Source organism: Oculina patagonica, chromosome 1, assembly GCF_052425735.1.
Source record: "Oculina patagonica isolate OP01 chromosome 1, crgOcupat, whole genome shotgun sequence".
NCBI lineage: Eukaryota > Metazoa > Cnidaria > Anthozoa > Scleractinia > Oculinidae > Oculina > Oculina patagonica.
The window spans coordinates 40,679,832-40,698,924 of record NC_135758.1 but is presented as its reverse complement, the minus strand read 5'-3'; the positions used below and the strand labels follow the sequence as shown (position 1 = coordinate 40,698,924).

The window sequence follows — 19,093 nt, the reverse complement described above, 5'->3', positions numbered from 1 at the left end:
TACAAAGAAATAAGTCTTGAAGCGAACGAGAACAAACTAATTAAACAGCAAATTATGTTAACGAGTTTCGTGAATTTTATTTGCCACAACAACCAGCTATTAGCTTAAATACAAAAATTAAAGCAAAGCAAAGCGACTTGAAGAGTCTTCATCAGTCGTGTCCATTCGTATTTATTTTCATTTTATTACCTTGTTGGTGATTTTTTACGTTGAGAAGTATTTTGTTAAGGTTTCCTTTAATTTGAAAGTTAGTGTAACTTCATGCATCAGAGAAATGAATTTAATATTTTGCTACAAAGCCCCTTTAACGTCGTCATAACGAACTATTTTGTTCTTAGGAGGAAAACCTTATTAGAGTTTGACAATAATGAAGGCTTTGTTAGGTTTCAGAAAATTTTATAACTTGCGTCACAATATCAAGTCACCTGTAGCTGCCAATCATTTTGCTGTTATCTATGTGATATATATCGGACCAGCACGAAGTGTTTTCACACTGATATGCGGCAAGTCCCATTAGTAGGAAACGACCTTAAGAAATAACACTTCCTGTGGATATAAACTAGTGGGGCTAGCACAATTTAATGCTATCCTCATATCCATCTTGATCAATTTATCAATGGCCGCGTTTAAATTATTTGCTGTTGCACTCCAGCTATTTTTCGCCGAGTGCGCGTTGTCTCAAGGTAAGTAAATACACTGTAGTAAGAAACAAAGCTGCTTATAAACACCGTTCGGTTGGCCTTCTAACACCCATAGTTAGCAGAAGTATTCATATTCCTCTGGATTTTAATAAGTCTGTTTTTCTTCTGTTGAAATTAAAATAGAATTTACTCCATTTAATTCATACTTGCATAAACAAATATGGTGTTTGTTCTAGTCTTTTTGCCAAGTAGTTTAGTTGTCCTGTTTTTAAGAGTTGTAGACCTAAGTTTTTAGAAACGCTGAGCTCCTCGAAAAAAAGGATTACTTCGTTAGATTACAACCGTAAAGATGTATCACGACAGCGGACGTTTGAATTAACTCCATTCAAACTAGGGGGCAATTCTGTCAATTTCACCTGTTGTCACCAACTATTCAAGTTTACCTGTTTAAGCATTCTCTTAAACTCATTTTTATTGGTGCTAGTTTGTCGACTTGGGTTTCCCTCGTTTCCCCTACCCCTTGACAAAGAGGAAGCTTTGTCAGTTTTCAAGTTCTTCAAGGATCGGCAAAGCCTTCCTTTATGACGTTGACCATGTTAAATAACAAATTCCCTTAAGACAATTAAACAGTGTCGCCTAGACACAGTTTATTAATCTCCCCCCCCCCCCCCCCTTTTTTTCCCTTTTTCTTTTCTGTCTTCCTTTCCCTGGGGTGTCTGTGTTCGTGTTTCTCTGCGAGAATTAGAATCATCTGACAGGTGACTGCTGTTAAAATATGTTAAGTCATATAAGTGCGCAAGAGGGTTAAAGTTTCTTTCCCCATTTTGAAGCTATTTCAACAACACACGTACTTATTCAGCTGCTCTAACGCGTTTTGCTAGTTTGTTGTTTTCAATAAAGCATATTCTTTAACAGATAGCTCATCAGGGTAAAAAATAAAAGGATCCCGCGGTAGAGTGGCATAATTTTTTGGCGATTAATATTTAATCAAGACTCTTAGTTAAATATTCAGTGTTATTAAAACGGTGAATTTGGGCTCATCCTCGGATAAAGCACCTGACAGTATGAAACTCACTGTTGGTGACTGACGTTTCGATAATCTTTACTCTCCCCAAAATGACCAGTTTCGACCAGGTAGTCGAAACGCCAGTCTTTAACACCAACAAAAGTTCTTTCAAGATTCAGAACCACCGTCAACCGGACGATCATTACGAGGAACCACCTTAAATTTTGTGGTTGATTACTGATGTTAGACAAGTCATCTACGTTTTGAACACCATTAAGGCCGGAGTATTTACCGCCCTTCTATCGCCCCCTTTCCCCCACCCACAATTTCCCGCGGTCTAGAATGTGCATCTTTCCGCACTCTTCTTCATCATTAGACACTTGCAGAATTTTGGAGTTTACTGAACCCGAGGCTGGCAGCTACTTAGAGCATCACGTGATACAGTCGACACTGGTTCATAGCAGTGACCAGTGTAAAGTAAACTGTTATGTGGAGGAGTTATGCTTGTCATACAATCTTGGACTGCTGGGATCTGGGGAGAAATTTATCTGTGAGCTTAGTAACTCTGATCATTACCAACATCCGGAACATATAGTTTCCAAGAAAGGCTTCTCATATCATCCAACGGCGGTAAGTGGCTATATAATTATATAAATGTGCGATTACTACTGTAAAATTGAATTGGATGAAACTTTATTGCTTAAAGTTTAGAGAAAAACTTGAATGTAAGTAACCGGTCCGTTAATGTAAGATACATCGAGCGCCAGATAGCTAGAGGGCACTGATAAAAACACAATGACATCGTGGCACTTGGTAGAATAGTTTGGTTGTACTGGTAAATAAAAAATAAAATCTGAATTCAATATCTAGCGCTATCAATTTACCAAGGTATTGTTTAATTTTTGCTGTTTAAGAAAAGAAAATTGGAGCACTTATAAACACTTAGGTATTGCCTTTTATGGCAAACATCAGGTTTTTTTGTTTCCTTGAGTTCATTGCATGCTCCAATTTAGGAAAGATTTAAACGTTTTTGCTGTTTTGATGCCAATATTAAATGCTCGTGTGTTTGTTCCTAAAATGTTCCAAACGTTTCATGAAATTCTTTTAATTTGTTTTCAACAGACGTTGTGTGCCGGCTTCCCTTGTCCTCCTGCTTCCTCTTGTATACCTGATCACCAAGGAAACCTTCGTTGCGTTTGCCCCTCCTACTGGCCTAAAGTACAAAACTGTGAAAGAGGTATGTTAATAAAACAAATTCCCATGCAGGGGTGGGGGAATACTCGTTGTCGCTGTTTTAGACATATGTCATGTCTTTTTGGTAGATGAAATGGGTACCTTTTTTCAGTACAAGGTACACGAAGGGCTACAAAAGATGACATTAAGACTTCCTGTTTTAGGCATATGACATTTCTTTTTAATTTGGTATAGGTGGAAAGGGAACCTTTTTTCAGTATAAGGTATGAGAAAGGGGTGCCTTTTTTGTCAAAATAGTATGGAGCCTCCCCGTACAAAACTCTTTTAAGTACCCCCACCCGGGGTCCCCTTCAAAGGAAAGCCATCGGAAAAGTGGTCAAACATTGTAAAAAAAAGTGGTTATTTATCCTAATGAATATATATGCTAACGAAGGTCTATAACTGAAGAAACAATTTCGATATACTTTTAATATTTTCTGCAAACAAACACACTTATTCATAAACGGTACTTAACATAATTAATTCACACATAGAAATCTTCGACAACTGCTACGATAGTGCCGTTGGTATTGCCGATCCCAGCATCATCCCTGATAGCCAGATGACAGCTAGTTCTCAGTTTAGTGGTTATAACAAACCTGCTTACGGTCGACTCGACGGTGACAGAGGCGCTGGCTGGTGTGCGAAAAAATCTGATGGGAAAGACGACTGGCTTCAGGTGGATTTTGGAGAAACGATTCAAGTCTGTGCTGTAGCTACTCAAGGGGACAGGCATGGTCATGGATGGGTTACGGATTTCAAGCTGTTTTACTCACTCAATGAAAACGACTGGACGTCTTATGAGGACAACAATGGCACTGAAGTGGTAAGTTTAAATTTCGTGCATTCATAGGCGTTGGCAGAAATTAACATGAAAAAATGGCGATGTTGATGACGATCATCATCATCATCATCATCATCATCATCATCGTCGTCGTCGTCGTCGTCGTCATCATCATCATCATCATCATCATCGTCATCGTCATCATCTATCATCATCATCATCATCATCATCATCATCATCATCATCATCGTCATCATCATCATCATCGTCATCATTACCACCACCACCACCACTTCTACCACCAACATCACCATCACCACCATCACCCTCATCATCGTCATCATGCACCACCACGACCAGAAAATTCATAATTTGGATAACAAGACACCATAGTTAGTCCCCTCTACTAACTATGAAGACACTCATTACATAATTGCAACATGAAGTTCAGTGACAACAACAACAAAACCTTTATTTAGACACGATGGGATAAAAAGCTACATAGCTTGTGGGGTCGTGTGTAAATAAAACATTAATACTAGTAGATAAAAACATTAAAACTGTATTGAGGTAAAAAAAAACGCTAAACTAACTGCAAAAAATAGATAAATTGCTAAAATTGTTACAATGATAAAAAGATAAAAAGCGCTAAGAACTCTTACAATAGAGATTGTTAAAATTTGTATTTTTAATTATGTTCGACTTGTTGATCATTGTCAAAAAACTCCTGAGGGATATTGCTTCATGACACTCTCGCGGTAAAAGGTTCCAGAGCACTGCTCCTCTGTAAGATGTTGAAAGTTTCATGGAATTGGTATTAAATGATGGAGGAATTGGTAAATGTTTTTTTCTAAAATTGACGAATGTTGAAACTTGGTTACAAGTCGAGCCATGCAAGAGGGGGAGTCACGACGTGACAAAGTTATGTCGGTCTAAATTTTCTTAGGTTAAGATATCATAAGTCAGGGCCGTAACTAGCAAGAGGCAAAACGAGGCACTTGCCTCGTCTAGATTTTTACCCAAAATTAAAACAAAATATTTTTTGTTGGCAAATAAATCCCCAGTTGAACAAGATTGATTTTTCTCAAGAAATACATCATGAAAAATGTCATTGAAGAGTTTTAGAGCTTCTAGATTTCAAAATGTGTCTGGGCGGTGGGGACATGCCCCCAGAACCCCCTAGCAAGATCTTGCCTCGTCTATTGCAAAGGTCTGGTAGTTTCTGGTTACGGCCCTGCATAAACATTGCATGGTAATTATTCCTTTTATAAATTGCACTTGAAAAGACAACTTGTTTAGCATATTATAATTTTTATTTTGAAGGAATTTCATCGGAAAGGTGACAGTTTCACAGTAAACAAACACATGTTCCCACTGCTGTTGTCTGCAAGATACATTCGTTTCCATCCAACCAAACAACATAATTTTAACTGTCTTAGAGTGGAGGTGTATGGCACCAAGAGTGAGTTGTCATGTTCAGATTATCCTTCCCCAGTCAATTTAAAGTATTAAAAAATGGCAGCACAGTAGAATAGATGACGAATCTTGCCTATTTAATTTGAGATACATTTTGACAGTTGTTTATATGTACGGTAAACCTTCATTTTAATGGGACATTTCTGGGAAGGTGTGATTTGCTAATGTAAATTATCGGTGATTTTAACTTGTGAGGGCAGATATACTACTTAAAAGATACCAAAACTCTTCGAAATATTGCCTTGTTTCACAAGAAAGAACTAATCGCAATCATGTTTTCGACAAGAAAACAGTTGTTTTGCGGTAAAGGCAGATAATATTAGGACATGAGCATCTGGAAAACCACCAGCTAGCTGTTTCATAATACAAGAACTCTTATACGGCAAAGACTCCAATACATACAGAAGCTTATTCGCGTATCCATCTATCCTTCCATCCACCAACCTACCCTAGTGGAGTGATTATTTAAAGATAGCTTTACTGTTTCCTAGCTTAACTGTCCCTCGTTTGCATTATGCATTTAAAGAACGTTGTCATTTTTCTTTAAAAGGATTATTTTTCCATTGGAAACTTGACGGACAGGACCCCTTTGTAAGGTAAGAAGCCATCCATAATACTGATTTTATTGTGTAATTAAAGCAGCGTGGTAACAAAGAGGTTTAATTTAGGCACAGCCTTTCACGATTTCCTATCCGAGCTTCACATAAAATAAGGTTCAATGTTTTCCTGTAGACAAGCACAATTGTTAATAGAATCCCCATTCACAGCATTCTTTTTCAACTGGACGTACTATCAAAGATTGCTGTCTAGTTCAAATCCATCTTTGGCTTCTAATTAATTGACTGAAATATCAATTTGTTGCCATTTCATTCTTCAAAACCAGTCAATGGAAACTAGTTAGTAATACGTTTATTATCAACTGACTCCAAAAAGGATGCTTTACGTTACAAAGCGCTTATTAGCTTTCTCCTCTCTCCCTCTCATCTATACACTCCCCCCATTCATACGGCCAAGGGCCGGTGACCGGCCAAAGGTATTCACTCCGTTTATTTCTGTATTTTTCTATCATAACCCAGTGGCCTGCTTCTGGCAATTTAATAATAATAGCAATGACAATAACGATAGTAATAATAATGATAACGGTAACGATAATGATAGTGATAGTGGCAATGGTAATAATAATGATGATGATGATGATTATAACCAGCCTGTACAATGGAGCCTCATATGAAGCTATTGACGGCAAGACCGCTTTGTACCTGGATGGAGCCCCGCATTCTCACACAGGAACCCCAGCAATCCCAATCCAGAACATCAGTTTCAGTCTCCTGTGCTGGATAAAAGTTTTAAGGCTTCCAAGACCTGAACGCCCTGTTCATATTTATTCTGATTGGTCCAAACCTCACCAGTTCAGGCTCTTTGTAAAAAATGGAATGCTGAAAGCTAACCTTCGCGGACATTCCCCGTCAACTTTCAATATCGTAAATTTTGCTGGCGGGTAAGTCCATTTAATTTAACACGTATTTAATGTATGTATATACTAAACCTGTAATTTTCGCTTGCGCATGTACACGAAATCTTCGCGAATCTTGCCCATAATTAGTATGGTGAGAGCCAATACCATATCCAGCACCATTACAAACTATGTACCATACAAAGTGTACCACATCATTGAAGACTTAAGTTAAATAACTACTCTTACAGCTAATATCCTGAATATTGCTACTCCTCTGGTTGCTCTAAAGAAACCTTAACTATTAAAGAGCAAACTAACTCCACCTGAGGTGGACCCTTCCTCCGATCTGCGCCCCCTGTAACACCAATTGAAGCTCATTTACGATAGTCCTGGACACGTTTTCCTTATACAATGCGGTCTAAGAAAAAATAACGATCGCTCTTTGTAATTTATTTCATAGGCTGATACAATCACGTTCAGAAAGTTGTACCGAAGTACTTTTTGAATTCTCTAAAATTACTCGACCCATTTCCAACTATCAGGCTTGTGCAAACAAGACGCGGACGCCAACAAAATCTACAATATTTTTTCTGTTTCTTTTATAAAATAAAGCCAAGAAAATGCAATGATATTTCATGAATATGTCAATATCACAATAGCCTTGACCCTTGCCCCGTAATTTTGTCATAATCACATTGATAACTTGCTGGGTGACCGGGAAATCGTTATTGTACACACACATATATATATTTTGTAACAACTTCGCTTGGTTTCTTGCATCTTACTAACAAAACAACAGTTTTGTTGGTATACGTTATAATTTAGCATCACATAATAGTGAATAAAAAAAGGGAGGAAAACTCGTAGATTGCTTGGTAGGTTTAACATGCAACAACGACATCATCTTAGACTTACCAAGGCATTCTATTTTTCGACTGAATTAAAATTCACACACGTTCAAGAAGACTCGAGATCAAATGTTGGCCCACTTGGGGCATGCACTAGCAAGTTGGGAGATTTAAAGAAATGAATTAAGATATCATCTTTTAAAAACTCCATTTGACTCACTTTTGTACCTTTTTTTCATGAAATAAGAAACATCGTCATCGGAGAATGGATGCATGTGGCATTCACATGGAGCCGCGAAAACCGTATTGGAAAACTCTACATTAATGGAACCGAAAAAGGTCAAGAAAAAGGTCCGCCAGGCAGTTTAGATCTGAAACGAAATGATCACACAGTGTTCGACATCGGGCTCAAACGAGACAGTTTGGGTGAAAGCACTTTCCACGGATATCTGAGGGATCTTATGGTGATTGATAGAGCGATCTCCAAAGAAGAGTTGATGACCATTTTTGCTTGGAGCAAAATATAACTAACTTACCAGTAATGTAATGAACTGGTCAGGTTGCTTAAAAGTAATCAAAAACAAGATTTACATCATGGACTGAGCTTAATGAGACAACTTAACACCTAATTGAAAAAAAGGTGATCATGTATAAAAACATAATGAACAATATGGCCCAAAAGTATTCTGGATAGACAGCCTTGGTAAACTTAGTAATATTCCTTTTAATGATAATCAAATTATTTTTATTTAGCTATTATTTCTTTGAGAGCCTTACGAGCACGATTTTATATGCAACCTGTTTTATTATCGTGCTTATTCGGTCAGACCTGTCACAATCGACAATTTTTTTTTCTATTTCCCAGTTAACTTTGGGTCGCATCATTCATGGATTATGCTTTTCATGGGCCAACGATTCTTCAATTAGGTGCATATGACTTTATGAGGGACTCAAAGGAAGTAGGACGCTTCGATTCCCCTCATATAAACTAAAACCCGTAGGGCAGGGGTATTCATAAAGCAAGCGTGCTTTATTCGCACGAGAGCTTTTGTTTTCTAGTACTGACACGGACGATTGTCTAGTCATTTGTTTCTATCGTATTAAAAGTGCAAAAAGCGTTCTCTGGTTTAAAAAGTTAAGAAAAATATGAGCTTTCGGCTATTTTACTATAGCCTTTAACGAATAAATATTCGTTAAAGGCTATAGTAAAATAGCCGAAAGCTCATATTTTTCTTAACTTTTTAAACCAGAGAACGCTTTTTGCACTTTTGATATGTCTTATCCTGGTTACAGTTCAATTTTTAATTGTTTCTATCGTGTTGTAAAAACAAAAGAAAATTTTAATGAGGAATTATCTGGACACGGTTGTTCCGTGTTAAATCGTGTCTCTTTTGTCTTACCGTGCAAGGATGTAATGCGCGTGTCAAAACCAAAGTAACCAAACTCCGGGGAGGGTCACATATTAAGTAGGTGTTTTACTGAACGAGATGTTTATGAACTTTTATCAAAGAATTTTGCGTTAAAGAATCTATAATTGGAATGTGCAGTTATGTGTCACTCGCTGTATACAAAAAAGCGCTTCAACTGGCACATTTTCGTAAAAGATTGCTAAAAATTTTAATTAACTAATGAAATTACAAGAAAGAGCTTATCTTAGTCTGTGTAAAAATAAGCTTTCACGCACGTTTTCTCTAGTTTTTTTTTTTAACAATACCTAATATTTATTTGCTATTCGTAAGTGCATTTCACGATAGCTATATATTGCTTTGTAGGTACTTAATTATATCGACAATACAGTAGAAAGTATAGAACCTCAAACACGTGATCATGAATGATTTATATATCTTTATTGATATAGCTGGAATGTTTATTACACCCTTAAATTAAATAAGATATGTTAAGACAAAGACTACAAAGAACTTCAATTGCAATACTAATACATTTGTTTGCAGCATTTGAGTACATATGAGTATGCTGGCATCGTGCTCTTCAGTTGGTCTGCTCTGGCCTGAGGGAAAAAAAGGATATATATTTGGTGTAAATTTCTTTAGTTTACTTTCGTATTGCATTATCATCTAAACTGCATGCCTTGTGAGATTTAATTTCAGTGTAAGCCGCGTCTCCAATGTTGTTCAAAACTGCCTAAAATAAGTATAAGAGCTAAAGACTACATGCTTTTCTTAATAAACGAACATTTTATTATCAGAACGTCGAGGCATAGATCGACGAAAAGAACTTCACTGAAAACAAACCCAGGTTGCCATTCATTCAGTCAGTAAGAAAAGTTTTTATTTCACCGCTTCTTCTACATTTGCTGTGCACCAAGTTATATCAAACTTGGTAAACCCCACAACGTTCTTTGATAGGTGTGCTGGTCGCGTTTTGATTGATTGTGAAATACTAACTAAAAATTAAGAACGTTCCGGCAGTTCCAAAAATTAGACGTTCTGACACTGAGAACATGTGTAGTCAGGCAGTTGTAAAAGTAATTAACATTAGAACAGAAATGTAATACTTAGTCCCTAACAATTTCATTAACAAGTAGTGTAACAAAGAGTGTTTTTAGTAGGCTCTATAAAAGCTAATTTTATTCCACGGAAGCTGAATTTAAGTAACTGAATAATATCAATAGTAATAATGAGATCTTACTCCGTCTAACCCTGAAAAGAACTAAATACGCAACCTGGAAAGGGTACGTGAAACGCTTTGACATAGACTTAGTATGGAAGTTGGACGGTCCGGGGGTAAAGGAAGATTATACGAAATCCTACACAGTGCCCTTTAAAGTTTGTCTCTACAATCATGCAAAGTCAATCTCTTTTGGCGTGATTTAAAAAAATACATATTTAGTTCCTGTTTTGAAGAACACTCCCAGAATCGGCAAGACATTAGAAAGTCTGATTCTTTAGTCCTTATAATTATTATAGTCTCTAAGGAGACTACTTCGACTGAGAAAACACACGTCGTGTCCGCTTGCTTTGTTTTATCAAAGGAAAACCTAATTAGTAGGTATAGAGGGCCACAAGTTCATCAGAATTTTTCTGTTACGTGCTACCCTCTCTAAATAAAGTTGTCTGTGTTTCTGTCTGTCTGTCTGTGTTTCTGTCTGTCTGTCTGACAAACTTGAATAAGTGCCTGTTTATATGGAGGAGAGTTGTCCCTGGTAGGAGGGCTACCCTCTCCCCCGAGCCATCTTTTGCCGAGCGTTTATATGAAAAAGTTGTCCCTGTTGACCGAGCCAAAACTTGGCCCTCTCGGTTCAAAAGACTGGCGAGAGTTGTTTTGAAACATCTATTATGTCTGCCTTTTTTAAATAAGGAACGCTGAAACATCGACCACGACCATTTTTTGGACAAATTTACCGCCGACTTCGATTTTAATGTATCTGCAATTTTGTTTTGGTCGACTGCAGCGTTTGCGCGTCAACTTGTCCCTGGTAGGCGAGGCGAAAATAACCAAACTGTTTATATGAAAAGAGTTGGCTCGCTCCCCAGGGTCACCCTACCTTCAAAGCGAGTGACCCTCCACCCAGGGTCACCCTGCCCCCCGAGCCAACTTTGCAATTTCTCATATAAACAGTTCGCAGCTATTTATAAAGAAACGTATGAAAAGCTCTCTCTATTGGGGTGGCTCGGTATGGAGGGTAACCCTCCTACCAGGGACAACTCTCTTCCATATAAACAGGCCCTAAGTGGAGAGCCCTTTTTGGAGTTCAACTCACTCATGCAGCCATCCTACTCCCGCGTAACCATTGTTTCCATTGTTTCCATTATTTCCATTTCCGCCATTTTGGTTCTTTCCCCATTTATTCCATCGCTTAGCTTTGACCCTGTCGGTTGTTTTATCGTCGTCAACACTACATGGAAATAATAATAATATTAAAAAAAAAAACACTGTGCAAGGAATCTTTTGATGGGAGTTGGACGGTCCGGGGGAATAACAATATTATACGAATTCCTTTACAATAGACCTTTTTAGCTTGATACGTCATACATTGATCACGTGGTCTGAGATATATTTCCATAGTTTCCCAGCGATAAAAAAACTAGCTCGTCAAGGTAAGAGAAATTTAATCGCTAAAATACGATCCCAACTACGCTTTACCTACGATTTACGGCAACATTATTGATGAACTTGAAACATTCATTTACTCAAGCTTGTTACATAGTCGCTTTAATATATGGATTTCAAGAACGATTTGTTTGGAGCATTTCCAACAAGAGAATTTTGTGTGTCTTGACACAAGTTCAAGAGGACTGAAACCAATCGCTTGCCCATCAGTTTGCAGCTGGACGAAAATAGCTCCTGAGCGGTCGCTTCCAGAGAAGAAAAAACAGATAGAATAAGAGCTAGTAAATGCTGTCCTTGACGTAAAGCCAACTGAAACGGCTTCAGAGGGTGAAGGCTCATTCGATCTAACTGCTTTTTGAGAGCTACTCGAGAAAATCTGCGAGCACAGATTTTCTAAGTGTTTTCTCTGTACCGGTATTATAATATTATAATCATAGATTGCACTAAATTAAAAATTCAGTGCCCAAGTCACTTGTATACTTCAATCACAAAGTTACTCAAATTACAAATCCATCACTGAATACTTTGAAATCTCTTGTGGGAGTTGATTTAAAGAGAGGTATTATATTTGTTTCACAGCTGAACACAGATTTACAGGGTTCATAACCTTTTTTCACAAACAATTTTCTAGGACTTTTCCAGGACTCAGATTGATCTGTCCAGGACTCTTAAATTCACATTAACTCTTTCACTCCCAAGATCTCAATATCATTTCTCCTTATTACTGTCTTCTATACATTTCTTATGATGCAAGTTCTAAGAATTCAGTTGTTACTTGAGTTTAACAGATTTTCAAAACATTCTAGGACCAATTGTCTTACACAATAAAGTTATCTCTTATTGTTGTATATTTGGAACAATAAAAGAGAAAATGAATTTCATCTTCGGTTTTATTACAATCACAGACCGGGCAGAGCCTATTATGTCTGGGCGTATTGTTATATCTGCCTAGTTCGATCATTAACTTATGATTACTAATACGTAATTTAGCTAATGTTCTCCTACCAGAAACTCTCCTAGTTAACTCTAGATAATTGGAGGTAGCATATTCGTTCTTAAAAGAACTATAAAATTCTAGTTTTTGAGAATGCTGTAGAGTATGCTGCCAATACAAAATATATTTCTGTTTCATTGACTGCAGAAACATTGTCACTTATGCGGTGTCTATTAAATCAGGATTAAAATTACCAAAATTAAAATATTCGGATATCTTCATAAGATTAGAGTAAAAACTATTTTTACCAGCGGTGTGAAGTTCTAATGAAATTAAAAAAGACTGTCTAACAAAAGAATCCGGTTGCTTTTCTTGGAGATATATCAAATAGTTGAGGATTCTTTGATTAATGGTGATAAGGAGAGGAAATCGACCAAGCCCAGCTCTACATGCAACATTAGAAGCCTTATTACTTACTTCAAGATAGCGTTTACAAAACTGTAGATCGATGTGTTCTTTCAATTTGTGAACCATCCCAGGTCTTAAAATCAGATTTTACATAACCACCCCAAATTTCACTATTATAGAGCAGAATTGGAGATATCATTGCATCAAAGATTTTACAGGCAAGAGAAGGTTTCAATCTACTAAAATTTGTGTGTCGTCTCAAACTAAAAAGTGCATGAAGTCCTTTCTCTTTTAGGTGATCAAGTGAGATTTTAAAATTTCCTGTAGAAGATATTTTGGTTCCTAAATAAGTATAATCTTGTACAACATCAATTGTTTGATTTCCTATGTAAAATACATGTTCAGTACATCTCATGTTAATTTAGGCAGTAGGGTCCTTTCCTCAGGCATCATAAAGTTTGCAAGTAACCGGATGTAATTAAAGTGTGTCAGCCATGTCAGATGAAGCTTTACTTAATACAGATTTCATGGCTCGCTCTGGGTTAATGCTATCCCCACTTCGTTTATGCAATTCGTGAGGAACACTAGTGCAGGTTTTTTTTTTACTGGAATGTACTTGATCCTTAAAAAAAAACACCAGTGGTTCAGCAAATACAAAAGGCCCAAAACATGATTGAAATGCCCTCCATTCCTACGACAAGAGAGTATACAAATTTAAAATTTCACCACCAAATGATTGTAAAAGTTAGCAATACAGATGAATAGACCACATAACACAAACAGGTTTTTCTGTAGCCAGTTTATTATTCCAGGCATGAAGATATACAAGGCAGTTACTAGTTAGCAAGGTAGGTTCAAGCAAGTAACTTAATTTTTGGATAAGATATACAATTGAAAGCACCACTCATAATATCTTCTCCATTAATAGAATATGGGTGTGTCCTTTTATAGCTAGGCTACTATAACAAACATTATAGTTAAGTAAAAACACATTGCACAACTGAGACAGAGTATCTTGTATCATCATCTATTCTCTTGCCTAGCGCGCGTGGTTGTAAGAACTTACAACAACAAAATTAAGAACATTTTGCTTCTGCAACAGTTCCTCTTCTCTTGTCACTTTTCAATTTAAAATTTATTGAGGGAATCTCGGCTTTTCTTTTGGCTCCGGAAACAGCAGACCTTTACGAAACACGGTCCATGATTGTCTTCGTTCACAAAAACATTGCGTATGTAATTTTCTGTAAAGCATTTATATCTATTTTTCCGCAGTCTCCTTTTCTCCACAGCCTGTTAGGTTGCTTTGCAATAGTAATTGACGATACTTTAGGGACGTTTTTCAAGTATTTTGGCCAGTTCGACTCGAACACAACAACCGAATCCGCCATCTTGAATGTTTTGTTTACCCATTTCAAACCACGTGACCAGCTAGTTAAAAAGATCTATTTTTTAAAGTGCGTCCCACAATCATGCAAAGTCTTGTTTGCTTTCTTCTCCTCTTTCTACATCTCTAGCACCTTCCTTAGAATTCTTGTCAAACAGGAATGCCCACCTCAATGGCTCTTGGATTGTCATTCAATCTCAATGTTATTGATCTCAATGTTCCCACTACCACTGGAATAACCTTTTTCCTCACACCCCACATTTGTCGAACTTCTCTCGCTAGATCTTGGTACTTTTCAACTTTATTATTATTATAGAGGCCCGATTCCTTGGTCCTTATTGTTTCTAACGAGAATACCTATGACAATACACTGTCGTGTCGGCTCATTTTGTTTTATCATTGAAAAAACCTAACTTAAATCAGTGGAGAGCCCTTTTTTGGAGTTCAACTCACTCATGAAGCCATCCTACACCCTGGTGACCATTGTTTCCACCGTTATTTCCATTACCGCCACTTTGGTTCTTTCCCCAATTTGTCCATGATCGCTTGGCTTTGACCCTGTCAAAGTGTATAGATAGCGTCACAATTAGTTTTTTTAAGCTTAATACCATTGACTCTTTAATCAAGTCTTTTTTCTTCTTCTTCTGTCTTCTGTCGGCAACGCTTGTTTTATCGGTGCCAATACTACATGGAAATAAAAAAGACTGTGCAAGGAATTGTTTGATGGGGGCTGGAGGCAGGGGAGGGGTTTTGGGTTAAAGGGGGTAAAATCGTTTTCGTTTTTCGCTTTCGTATGGAATTGGGAAAAAATAATTTAAAATGCGTTTTTCGTTTTCCCTTTTCGACCAAAAGCATTGGAACTGACAAGTCTCTGTTTTGGCGGGAACATTAACAAACAAAAATTTCGGCGTTAGAAGATGCTCTTGATAAAGACTTTTTCCGCCGGTTTCTTATCGAACAGGACAGGCGCGTAGGAGGGGGGGTTCGAGGGGTTCGAACGAACCCCCTTTGGAGGTCAATAATAGAGGACTGAAAACACAAACTGTTGATTTTCAGCTTTTAGCAAATAGTGGGGGAATGGAAAACAAAATTTGTTAGGAGAATGGGCTCTCCTCACTGGCTCTCAATTTCGGGGGACCCAGGTGATACGTCCATATTTAGTGCATATTGACGCTTTGACGCTTCTTTTAGTACATTGACGGTAGAGCCGGGGGGTGGATAGCCTCCCACGCAGTTGTTCTTAGGGGCGATCGTGTTGATCGCCCCTAAGAAGGACTGCGTGGGAGGCTAGGGGGTGGGGCTTAAGCATTAACCCTAAGATGTAGTGTACTAAGCCGGTATGTATGTATGAATGTATCAAGTTAACAAAATGTCGGAAATTTTGTTGTTATGACTAAAAATACCTGTTATTTTGAACTCCATCGAGTTTGAAATATTGACATGCACAATGCTGAAAATAGCATTTCCGGGCCTCTACATTTCAAATGATTCTGGGGGGACATGCCCCCAGACCCCCATAGAGGCTCGCGCCTTCGGCGCTCGTATTTAATTACCCCCAAATAAATATTTCTGTCAATACGAACACCCTTCCAAAAACCTCAGCTACGCGCCTGCAGGAACATACTTTTGAAGAGCTTGTCACTCAAATCAAGACTCGATAACCGAATCTAAAGTATTGTAGTTTACAAAGCGTTAAAAGGTTTTGTAATCACCAAGGAATCTGGAAAGGAATGCCGGTTTCGGATGGAGTGCTCGATATCGCAGTACGAACCGCCGTATCATAGGTAAGGATGTGTTTCAAAGTTAAAATAACAGAAATGAATACTTTTCTTGGTGCATCTACAGTTTACTTATTGTTATGACAGTTTATTTTTTAAGGTTGCAAACATTTTTCCAAGTTTCGTCTCTTTGTTATGGCTTTGTTATACCCCCCCCCCCCCCCCCCCCCCCGTTTTCGTATGGAATATGGAAGACGAAGACGAACTTAAAATTCGTCTTTCGGTTTTCATTTTCGGCCAAAAGTTATGAAACGGACAATCTTTGTTTTGCGAAAATATCAAACAAACAAAAATTAATAGCGGCGTTAAAAAGGTGTTCTTTGTCTGCCGGTTTCTTATCGAACAGAAATATATACTTTGAAGAGCTCGTCACGGAAATCAAGACTCGATATCCAAATCTAAAGTGGACTAATAATCGAAATTCGAGTCTATAGGGCTGTGTATTTTACAAAGCTTTAAAAGGTTTTGTAATCACCAAGGAATCAGGAAAAGATTGCTGGTTTCCGGATGGAGTGCTCGTTTTCGCAGTAAGAGCCGTATCAGAGGTGGGTGTGGTTACACCCACATTAGTATTCATGATTGTTCTTCTAAATTTGGAACACATCCTTACGGCGGCTCGTACTGCGTTATCAAGCACTCCATCCGAAACTGGCATTCTTTTCCTGATTCCTTGGTGATTACAAAACCTTTTAACGCTTTGTAAACTACCCAGCTCTTTCGATTATAACAGCCTTTTAGATTCGAATATCGATTACTACTCCCCTTTAGATTATTACAGCCTTTAGATTCGGATATCGAGTCTTTATAAGTATGTTTCTTTTCGATAAAACCAGGCGGGCAAAGTTTTTTATTAAGAGCATTTTCAAACGCCAGCGCCGCCAATTTCTGTTTGTTTTATATTCCAGCCAGCCAAAGATTGCCAGTTTCATTGTGTTTGACTGAAAAGGAAAAACGAAAAATTCCATAAGAAAACGGTAAACGAAAATTCGAATCTGCTTTTTAGGACTGTAGAAAAACGAAAAATAAAAAGCATAACATGAATTCCGTTTTCTTCCAGGCGCAGAAAGTTAAAAAAAAAAGGAAAACGAAAATCGGATGTCGTTTTTCATGGAGAAAAAAACTGAATTTGGAAATGGAACTTTAATGCAATTTTTACAGCGCGTAAGCGAAACGAAAATGCATTTGAGTTTGATTTTCCTACGCAATTGAAAATCTTTTGGCGCGAAGGTACACGGATTCTAAACCGACATTTTAACCGCTCCGAAAATTAACAGGCACTATATATATCTCATATCACGAAAGTTCGATACGACATTTTATTAAAGAAAATCTAAGAGAATTACAGGCCTTCGATATTCTACTGAAATAATCCACTGGGTGCCTCTGATAACTGAAGGTAATCTAAATGTTATGTTTTGAGCCACATTGCCACCGCTATTTTTTAAAATCTACGGCCCCCCCCTAAGAAATATCATGTAACGTGCTGTGAGTGAACTGTAACTGTTTGTCACCGCACAGCATATTAATAATAATCACGTTTTCATGTTTCACGTTTTACAAAAATTGCCCATAACTTAGGCAAGTCTTGCTTGATCGCCACAATTTATATTTTTACATTATTTCAGGGTTTTTCTGTTAGGCCGCAAAAATTCTAAGTTCTCGCTCAATGTTTTCCTGTTCAAACACTTCTTTTTTAAAAATGGACCTGTCAGAGCATTAAATACCCGCGGGCCACCTTAAAATAAAGTGTTTCATTATCGTTGATCCTGAAACCTTTAAGTGGCTTTTACTGCGTAACTATCGAGTCAGTGCTGAAAATTTTGTGGACATTATATTATGCACCTATCAATGTTAAGCCCGAGGGGGGGGGGGGGGGGCGGGTCGGGCTAACCACGGGATTTTGATCGTGAGGTCGGTCCCCAGGGTAGGGATTTTGATCGTATGTGATGGCCCCAGGGTAGGGATTTTGATCGTATTTAGAAGGTTTGAAGGACATCTGACCACCTTTCATGGAGATTTTGACCAATTATTTTGTCCCGGGGGTGGGGAATTTGACATTTTTTTATAGAAAATGTCAAAATCCCCACCCCTTGCCCGACCCCCCCCCCCCCCCCCCCCCCCCCCCTCGGGCTTAACATTGATAGGTGCATTATGATTCCTCTTGGGTGCACGTGTGCTTTGTTTAAAAATGAACTGTTAGTCGGAACTTGATAAACTAATGTTGTACGAAAACTCTTGGTGGCTTTTCATTGCGTATCACGAATTCAGGAATTCACTGGAGTGAGCAGTGGAAATCAATAATAGTTCCGTTGTATATCCCTAGCATGGCTTCTTGTTGCACTACTTAATGCGTCAACTTAATGATTTCCTCCAAGCTTAAGATATATATATATTTGTAATTTAAGTGCGTTTGAAGTTAATTGTAAAGTAATGCTTGTCGGTGAACTAGGGATGAATCTTTCATAGTAAAATGCGTATCGATAATACGAACCGACAGTAATCATTGGAGGGCTCGTGACTGTGTGGAATTTTTAAGCCTAAACAAATCGTTTTGTTTTACAGTTAACACCATCAACCATAATTAAATTTAATCTAAGTTTAACGAATAAGGCAAACGCTCTTAGTAAGGAAGCTCTTAACAACTTACATGGCGGATAATTCCTTGTTTGCTTCCTCGGCTGAGCTTCTGCTTTCTTCCATGGTCATTCTTGGCCTGGCATGAATGCAGACGATACTTATACACAAAATCAGCACCAGAAGTTTCTTCATTTTCGCGTCGTTGCACCAACTCTTTCACAGCAGATATATTGTCGCGTTAAACTGTAACTCCGAATTTATATTGAACGCAAGCAGTTGCCGGCACCGGCTTTTCTGTGAAGGCTGATATAATCAGTAAAATATGGCGAAATGTGAGATGAAATGCCATCGGAGGCGTTATGTTACTATGCTACAGAACATATTAAATTTAAACTTATATTAGAAGCCACAGGCGTTTCAAGCTCAGGCTGCGAATATTGTTTAGAAATTAGCAGAATAAATTATAATAAAAAAAATATATAGGCTCAAGGTTTTTG

The 19,093-nt window shown here is 37.8% G+C and overlaps 2 protein-coding genes across 2 annotated transcripts; one reads left to right on the top strand and one right to left on the bottom strand.

Moving 5' to 3' along the window:
* Positions 1 to 330: 330 nt before the first annotated feature.
* LOC144630991 (contactin-associated protein-like 4) lies at positions 331 to 10,535 on the top strand. Its single transcript, XM_078489349.1, has 8 exons — positions 331 to 683; positions 2,024 to 2,277; positions 2,770 to 2,884; positions 3,375 to 3,706; positions 4,988 to 5,126; positions 5,691 to 5,736; positions 6,348 to 6,638; positions 7,692 to 10,535. The coding sequence occupies exons 1-8, from the start codon at positions 617 to 619 to the stop codon at positions 7,969 to 7,971; spliced, it is 1,524 nt and encodes a 507-aa protein (XP_078345475.1). The 5' UTR covers positions 331 to 616; the 3' UTR covers positions 7,972 to 10,535.
* LOC144631355 (uncharacterized) lies at positions 9,277 to 18,953 on the bottom strand. The gene is made up of 4 exons (XM_078489781.1): positions 18,667 to 18,953; positions 14,695 to 14,799; positions 11,166 to 11,300; positions 9,277 to 9,452 (listed from the first exon to the last, which is right to left on the bottom strand). The coding sequence occupies exons 1-4, from the start codon at positions 18,786 to 18,788 to the stop codon at positions 9,434 to 9,436; spliced, it is 381 nt and encodes a 126-aa protein (XP_078345907.1). The 5' UTR covers positions 18,789 to 18,953; the 3' UTR covers positions 9,277 to 9,433.
* Between the last annotated feature and the right edge of the window lie 140 nt (positions 18,954 to 19,093).